Genomic DNA, 9,038 nt, shown 5'->3' on the forward strand with positions numbered 1-9,038 from the left:
GTGAGAGCTGAAGAGATGGTTTTATATAAAGGGAGCTTGTATTTCAGTCTTGCATAGTTGACCTGCATCCTCTGTTTTTTCCCCCTTCAGGATTATGACCTGTGTATCACCTGTTATAACACTAAAAATCATGACCACAAAATGGAGAAACTAGGCCTTGGCTTGGATGATGAGAGCAATAACCAGCAAGCTGCAGCTACACAGAGCCCAGGAGACTCTCGCCGCCTGAGCATCCAGCGCTGCATCCAGTCTCTGGTGCATGCCTGCCAGTGCCGCAATGCCAACTGTTCCCTGCCTTCCTGCCAGAAGATGAAGAGGGTTGTGCAGCATACCAAAGGCTGCAAACGGAAAACCAATGGTGGATGCCCCATTTGCAAACAGCTTATTGCCCTTTGCTGCTACCATGCCAAGCACTGCCAGGAGAACAAGTGCCCGGTGCCATTCTGCCTCAACATCAAGCAAAAGCTTCGGCAGCAACAGCTGCAGCACCGGCTCCAACAGGCTCAGATGCTCCGCAGGAGGATGGCCAGCATGCAACGGACTGGTGTGGCGGGACAGCAGCAGGGCCTGCCGTCCCCAACTCCTGCTACTCCAACTACCCCAACTGGCCAACAGCCAGCCACCCCACAGACACCCCAGCCCCAACCCACCTCTCAACCGCAGCCCACTCCTCCCAACAACATGACACCCTACTTACCCAGGACTCAAACTGCTGGCCCTGTGTCCCAGGGTAAGGCAGCAGGCCAAGTGACCCCGCCAACCCCACCTCAGACTGCTCAGCCCCCCCTTCCAGGGCCTCCACCTGCAGCAGTAGAAATGGCAATGCAGATTCAGAGGGCAGCAGAGACACAGCGCCAGATGGCCCATGTACAAATTTTCCAAAGGCCAATTCAGCACCAGATGCCCCAGATGGCACCCATGGCCCCTATGGGCATAAACCCACCTCCTATGGCCAGAGGTCCTGGTGGGCATTTGGATCCAGGAATGGGTCCCACAGGTATGCAGCAGCAGCCACCTTGGGCCCAAGGAGGAATGCCTCAGCCCCAGCAGATGCAGTCAGGGATGCCAAGGCCAGCCATGATGTCAGTGGCCCAGCATGGTCAGCCTTTGAACATGGCTCCACAACCAGGATTGGGCCAAGTAGGTGTGAGCCCTCTGAAGCCAGGCACTGTGTCTCAACAAGCCTTACAAAATCTTTTGCGGACTCTCAGGTCTCCTAGTTCTCCCTTGCAGCAGCAACAGGTGCTTAGTATCCTTCATGCCAACCCCCAACTGTTGGCTGCATTCATCAAGCAGCGGGCTGCCAAGTATGCCAACTCTAATCCACAGCCTCTCCCTGGACAGCCTGGCCTGCCCCAGGGACAGCCAGGGCTGCAGCCACCTACCATGCCTGGTCAGCAAGGTGTCCACTCCAATCCAGCCTTGCAGAACATGAATCCTATACAGGCAAGTGTCCAGAGAGCTGCCCTACCCCAGCAGCAGCCTCAGCAGCAACTCCAGCCACCCATGGGTGGAATGAGTCCCCAAGCTCAGCAGATGAACATGAATCACAATAACATGCCTTCACAGTTCAGAGACATCTTAAGACGGCAGATGATGCAGCAGCAGGGAGCAGGGCCAGGAATTGGCCCTGGAATGGCCAACCACAACCAGTTCCAGCAGCCCCAAGGACTTGGCTATCCACCCCAACAGCAGCAGCAGCAGCAGCGGATGCAACATCACATGCAGCAAATGCAGCAAGGAAATATGGGACAAATGGGTCAGCTTCCCCAGGCTCTGGGGGCTGAGGCAGGAGCCAGTCTACAGGCTTATCAGCAGCGACTTCTTCAGCAACAGATGGGGTCTCCTGCTCAGCCCAACCCTATGAGCCCTCAGCAGCATATGCTCCCAAATCAGGCACAGTCCCCACACCTCCAAGGTCAGCAAATCTCTAATTCTCTCTCCAATCAAGTGCGCTCTCCCCAACCTGTCCCTTCTCCTCGACCACAGTCGCAGCCCCCCCATTCCAGCCCATCTCCGAGGATGCAGCCTCAGCCTTCTCCACACCATGTTTCTCCACAGACCAGTTCCCCACATCCTGGACTGGTGGCTGCCCAGGCTGCCAACTCCATGGAACAAGGGCATTTTGCCAGCCCAGACCAGAATTCAATGCTCTCGCAGCTCGCTAGCAATCCAGCCATGGCGAACCTCCACAGTGCAAGTGCCACGGACCTGGGACTGAGCACTGACAATGCAGACTTGAATTCAAACCTCTCACAGAGTACACTAGACATACACTAGAGACGCCTTGTAGTATTTTGGGAGCAAAAGATTATTTTCTCTTAACAAGACTTTTTGTACTGAAAACAATTTTTTTGAATCTTTCTTAGCCTAAAAGACCCATTTTCCTTGGAACATGTAAGAACTGTGCAGTAGCCATTTATGGTTTCAAACAAACATGCCAGATGAACCTGAGGGATAATAGATTACAAAGAATATATTTTTGTTATGGCTGGTTACCCCAGCCCTTTTTTCCCCTTGTGTGTGTGGTTCAAGTGTGCACTGGGAGGCAACTGAGGTCTGAAGCCAACCATATGCTCCTGCCTTGCACCTCCAATAGGTTTTATTATTTTTTTTAAATTAATGAAAATATGTAATATTAATAGTTATTATTTACTGGTGCAGATGGTTGACATTTTTCCCTATTTTCCTCACTTTATGAAAGAATTTAAAAAAAAATTTCTAAAACCAGAGGACAAAAGGGGTTAATGTTACGTAAAATTACATTATATATATATATATATAAATATATATAAATATATTAAAATACCAATTTTTTTTCTCTGGGTGCAAAGATGTTCATTCTTTTAAAAACATTTAAAAAAAAATTAAAAAGCCTCCGCTTTCCACCCCTCAAGTCAACTTTTGTGCTCCAGAAAATTTTCTATTCTGTAAGTCTAAGGATAAAACTTCAAGTATTAAGATAATTTGTACATGTAGAGAAAAAATGACTTTTTCATAATATACAGGGGCAGCTGCCAAATTGATGTATTATAATATTGTGGTTTCTGTTTCTTGAGAGAAATTTTTTTTTGTTATTTTTACATCTAACAAAGGAAAAAAAATTTTAAAAAGAGGGTAAGAAATGACTCCAGTGGGGTGATTTTAACATGCAAATGTCTGAGGTTTCTTCACTTGCTTTCTTCCTTACTCTGCCCCCACACACGTACACTTTCTGTAAAACTTGAAAATAGAAAGCAAAAACCCTCAACTGTTGTAAATCATGCAATTAAGGTTGATTACTTATAAATATGAACTTTGGATCACTGTATAGACTGTTAAATTTGATTTCTTATTACCTATTGTTAAATAAACTGTGTGAGACAGACACCTGGACTTTGTGTCACTTCTTTAGGGCTCATCTTTTTTCTTGGAAAACACAAGGCTAGGCCTGGAGATGAAGCTGCTACATGTACAGACCAGTCCCCCAACCAGCCATGGGAATGCCGCAGTGGCCATCCCCCTGCAGTCCAGTGCTTACAAGGTAGAAGCAGAAGGATAAAAGCTGGAAGTCATTGTCAACTGTGTTGCAAACTGCAGGACATGAGGCCTAGGCACATGAGGACCCAGCTTAATGGATCTTGTCACAATAGAAAAAATGTGCTACTTAACAAGCCTACTATTTAGGGCAAGAGGAAGTACATGTAACAGTTTATTACATTTTGATGAGTTTTTCCAAGGTTCAGGTGACAGTGTCATCTATACCAGCCAAATGTCAAGTGCTGTTAGTACCAGATGTGAAGGCCCCAGGAGAAAATCACTGTAAGAACAAGCTAGCCTGGGTTAATTAATAAATAATAAATTGCATTACTGAAACTTAGCCAGAGTCCTTTGCTGACAACTCATTCAAGCAGCAAGTAAGAAGCCACTCAGTCAGCTCTCAGACCCATGGATGGATGACTTCAGAGGTTTTTCTGTCTTAATGCAGGCTCTCATGTAATCCTGACCTCAGACTTGTAGCAATCCTGCTCCTTTATCTTGAGTGCTGGGATTGTAGGCATTCTGTCACTAATGACACAAATTAGTTCTTCATAGAATTTTAGTCTTGAAATAGAAAAGCATTATCTTAATATAAGATGGGTTTCAACATGCTAGCATTCACTACGAACAGCCCCACCTCAGATCAACTCATACAGCAGACACAGCACCTGTTTGTGGGGCAGGCCTGACCAATGACAAACATACGAATGTGTTTCCCTGTCCTTGAGCTAGCTGGCTGTGCCCTCATGTCTCTCTCTTGGGGGAAGGGGTAGGAGTGGGCTACATGCACTAGATGAACAGGGTTGGGGGTATAACTGAGTGAGTAGAGTGCTTCCTTGGAAGCTAAGGCCCTGGGTTTGTCCCTACTACCCTACTATTACTGTCCTCCCTCAAATGGCTCTGTATGAGATCTACCAAGAAAGAAAGCAGACCATGGGTTTTTTTTTGTTTTTTGTTTTGTTTGAGACAAGTGATTTAACTGAAACTTAGCAGACCAGGAATGCCTGTTGAGTCACAGAGATCCACCTGTCTCTGCCTCTGAGTGTTGGGATTAGAAGCATGTAAGCTTCTTTTAACTCTTACTGCACTTTCTTATTTGGTGGAGATGGTAATGATGGCTGGCCAAGAGTCTGCTGCAACGAGCTTTGTGGTTCTTCCTGGCATTCAAACCTTCCTCATATCTAGTTAGCTTGACTATCTCAGATCGATCTGTGAGCCTTCTTATTTTTGTTGGTGTTTCTGTTTTAATCCTAATGTTTGTTGGTCATTAAAGAGCCCTGGAATGGAAGTTACAGAAAGCTGTGAGTCACCATGTGGGTGCTCCTTATGTGGCAAACCTTTTCCCGGGGAGGTTAAACACTTATCCACTTGTGCTTAGATCCAACTCAAACACCTAGCCAATGCAGATGACAAAAAGTTATTATACTCATCAGTCAGGGCCTGGCTCGAAATAGGGAACCCACATCAGTCCAGAGTAAAGATACAAAGTCCAATCTGGTAAACTAAGGAGTTTTGGGGGAATTACTTGCAGGAGCAGGAATGACTCAGACAGCTGCATCACCAAAGCCTACCCAGCATGAGTTACATACAGCTCACAAAGCTGGGAACCTGGAGACACTGCACTGCCTGCAGGCAGCTCAACAGGTTGGAGAATAGCCTTTCTAGGTGTCTCAGTTGGTCTAAGTCTCTTGCAGGCAGCTCTTGTCTGAGTCTTCTCTGCAACTAGGCTCTCTTTGCTTACTCTAGCAGGGAGGAATATAGGGAATCTGGTCAGTTTCAGGGAGTTCCTGAAGGTATTTTTGTTGTTGTTTACCTCCTTGCTTAAGGAACTCCTCTGCAGGATGAAATGAGTTGGTTAGTTGGTTGGTTGGTTGGTTGGTAAATTTTTGGGTTTTTTGTTTTTTGGGTTTTTTTGGGGGGAGGTGCAGCAAACTTTTATTCAAGAGAGTAGGCAGAGCTCCCTAACCCCCTCCTGTTGTTACAGGGGTTTGGGATGGAAATTGTGAGGGAGATGCTCAGTGTTGTGGACAGGGACTCCTCAGCTACCGAGGGCCTCTCTCTTGCTCTGTGTCCTTGCTGGGGTGGGTGGTCCAGGGTTTCTTACTCTTTCAAGGCCATGTAGGTCATGAGATCCTCAATCCTGTTGCTGTAGCCGAACTCATTGTCATACTGTTGGACCCTAAGATCCAAACTGGGAAGATGTGCTCCCCCAGAAACAATCACAGACAGGGGGTTCAATGCAAAAGCAAGAGGTTTATTGATCCAATGAACTGGGGTTCTCCCATGTGCAGGCTAGAGGAACCCCGAGCTAAAGCTAAGAGCAGTTTTTACACCATTTTCATAGGGTTCACAAGTGCAGTTTTACAATCACCTCCTAAACAATGTTAACCACAAAATCTGACCTTAAACAGCCTTCCCACGCCCAGTTTCTTGGCAACATTATCTTATGACAATGAATGTTAGCTAAGTCTATCTTACCATAGCTCCTGTTTACCCAGGTTTATTTTGCTAAAGGCCCAGCTTCCTGATAACTTTTCAATTCTCTTATCTCGGGCCCTTCTCCTGGAATGTATGTTTAAGTCTTTGGAATGTGCCTCTCCCGGAGCGTGTCTCTGGAGAAGTTAATTTTTTTTAGGATTTATTTATTTTATATATGTGAGTACACTGTCACTGTCTTCAGACACACCAGAAGAGGGCATCTGATCCCATTACAGATGATTATAAGCTACCATGTGGTTGCTGGGAATTGAACTCAGGACCTCTGGAAGAGCAGTCAGTGCTCTTAACCACTAAGCCATCTCTCCAGCCCGAGAAGTTAATTTTTAAGTTTATGCTGAGACCTGAGATTTCTTTCATACCAGGAAATGAGCTTTACAAAGTTGCCATTGAGAGTAATACCAGCCCCAGCATCAAAGGTGGAAGAGTGCCAGTTGCTATTAAAGTCACAGGAGACAACCTGGTCCTCAGTGTAGGCCAGGATGCCCTTCACCTTCTTGATGTCATCATACTCCAGGCGGCACGTCTGATCCACAACGGACACATTGGGGGTAGGAACACGGAAGGCCATGCCAGTGAGCTTCCCTTTCAGCTCTGGGATGACCTTGCCCTCAGCCTTGGCAGCACCAGTGGATACAGAGATGATGTTCTGGGCAGCCCCACGGCCATCACGCCACAGCTTTCCAGAAGGAGCATCCACAGTCTTCTGAGTGGCAGGAATGGCATGCTCCTCTCTCTGCCTCTCTGCCTCTCTCTCTCTCTCTGCCTCTCTGCCTCTCTGCCTCTCTCTCTGCCTCTCTCTGCCTCTCTCTCTGCCTCTCTCTCTGCCTCTCTCTGCCTCTCTGCCTCTCTGCCTCTCTGCCTCTGCCTGCCTCCTGAGTGCTGGGATTAAAGGTAAGCCTCACCATATCCATCTTATTTTTTGTAATCTTTGTGTTTGTGTCGGTGGATATTACCTGTGCCTTTGCCTGCAGTGTCCAGATGAGAGTGTTAGAGCCCCTGAAGATGAAGTTCCAGGCTGTTTCGAGCTGTCTGAAATGAAGACTGAACACAGGGTCTCTAGAAGAGCAGCAAGTATTTGTAACCATGGAGCTATCTCTCCAAATCCACATCCCACCACCTTTTCTCTTTCTTTTCTGTTTGTAAACAAGATTTTACACTGGAATGGCCGTAGAGCCTGGAAATTGCTGACTTCAAACTCAATCTCCTCCCTCCATCTCCTGAGTGCTGAGATTGTAGGCAAGAGTCACAAGATCTTGTAGTCCTGCTTGAGCTCTTACTTTAATTGTGATGTCCTTTTGTTGTTTTGTAGCTCAGGGCAACTCAAGGTTCCCTCTGTTTCCCACCCAAACTCATTCACTCTTCCTGAAGTTCCATTGTGTTTGAGATAAGGGCCTGGGCACTGCAAGGCCTGCCTCAATGCCTGTAATCCCCTTTACATAGTGAGTTCAAAGCCAGCCTGAGACACATGAGATCCTGTCTCAAAAAACTCTCCATTTCCCCCCAGCACCGCCCCCCCCCCCAAATGCACACTGTCATCGCCCATCGGCCTTTGCCCTGGTTGAACCTATTGCGTTATTACGGGAAGTTTCTACCTGGCCTACCTGCTGCTTCTCCTGACCCACCTTCAATTTGTTCTACACACAGCAGCCAGAGAGTGATCTTTGTGACAGAAACTCATTATATAGCAGAGGATAAACTTCAACTGGTCATCCTCCTGCCTCTGCCTTCCTAGTGCTAGATTAAGTGTATATATCCCAATCCCTGGCTGAGCTCGTCTTTTTAATTCAAGAAGGCATTTCCTTTATGGAAACTGTATCTCATCCTCCGGTCCTCACTTTAAGGTCAGCTTCATCTTGGTGTCCAAGAATAGAAGGATGCACCTAGCAGAATCGTGAAGGCAGGAAAGAGAACACAGGACATGTCACTGAGTCTTAAGGGATTTATTTGAAATCCAAAGGAGGCTTATTTTGGTTTTGTTTTGAATTTGTTTGTTTGTTTGTTTGTTTCAAGACAGGGGTTCTCTGTGTAGCCTTGGCTGTCCTGGAACTTGCTCTGAAGACCAGGCTGGCCTCGAACTCTGAGATATTCCTGCTTCTGCCTCCGGAGTGCTGGGATTAAACAAGAAAAACCAAAAAAAAAAAAAAAGAAAAAAAAAGAAACAATAACAATGAGCTGGAGAGAGGACTCAGTTTTTAAACTCACTGGCTGCTCTTTCAGAAGACCAGGTTCAAGTCCTGATACTTCCACGGCAGCTCTTTTTTTTTTTTTTTTTTTTTTTTTTTGGTTTTTTTTTTGGTTTTTTGACACAGGGTTTCTCTGTGTAGCCCTGACTGTCCTGGAACTCACTCTGTAGACCAGGCTGGCCTCGAACTCAGAAATCCGCCTGCCTCTGCCTCTGCCTCCCAAGTGCTGGGATTAAAGGCGTGCGCCACCACCGCCAGGCCAAGGCTTTTTTTTTTTTTTTTTTAAACGTGTTATTTATTTAGCTTCTGTGTGTTTGTTTTTACGTTTGTGTTTGTTTTATGTGCGTGACACGGAGGTCAGGACAACTTTGTGGGGCAGGTTTTCACCTTCCAGCTTTATGTCGTGGACTCGGGGATTTTAACTTAGGTAGAGAGGCTCATGCAGCAAGATCCTTTACCTGCTAAACCATCTCACCAGCCTCAGCAAACAGACGGCCATAGGGTTTAAAAATATTCCTGTTCCATTAGGATTATTCTAATGGGATTAGGCATTTCTGGAAGGCATTCCGGTACAAGAGCACTTTTACTTCCTACCTGGGTGAGAGTGCGACGTTTTATCTGGGGCCTGGAAGCGTCCATTTCAGGTGCTTAGAAGGTTTGAAATTTGACTTAGAGAGGATCAATGCGAAGTACCCTCCAGGAGATTTCCGCAACGCCCCTTCTCGTGCACACTGGAGAAAACTACAATTCCCATAATCGCCCGAGCTACCCAGCGCCTCCTTAATGGAGGCGGGGCGCGGCCGAGCGTAAACCCGGCTTCCTATTTTCTGCAATGTG

General features: G+C 46.6%; 1 protein-coding gene across 3 annotated transcripts in view; it reads left to right on the top strand.

Moving 5' to 3' along the window:
- The window catches only part of Ep300 (EP300 lysine acetyltransferase), a 61,581-nt gene extending 58,212 nt beyond the window's left edge, over positions 1 to 3,369 (top strand). For all 3 annotated transcript variants that reach the window (XM_076911675.1, XM_034516595.2, XM_034516596.2), the window contains one exon: positions 91 to 3,369. In XM_076911675.1, coding sequence (XP_076767790.1) covers positions 91 to 2,280 — 2,190 coding nt within the window. In that variant the 3' untranslated portion in view covers positions 2,281 to 3,369. The remainder of the gene's footprint in view (positions 1 to 90) is intronic.
- Positions 3,370 to 9,038: the final 5,669 nt, after the last annotated feature.

This window comes from Arvicanthis niloticus, chromosome 13 (assembly GCF_011762505.2).
Source record: "Arvicanthis niloticus isolate mArvNil1 chromosome 13, mArvNil1.pat.X, whole genome shotgun sequence".
NCBI classification, from domain to species: domain Eukaryota; kingdom Metazoa; phylum Chordata; class Mammalia; order Rodentia; family Muridae; genus Arvicanthis; species Arvicanthis niloticus.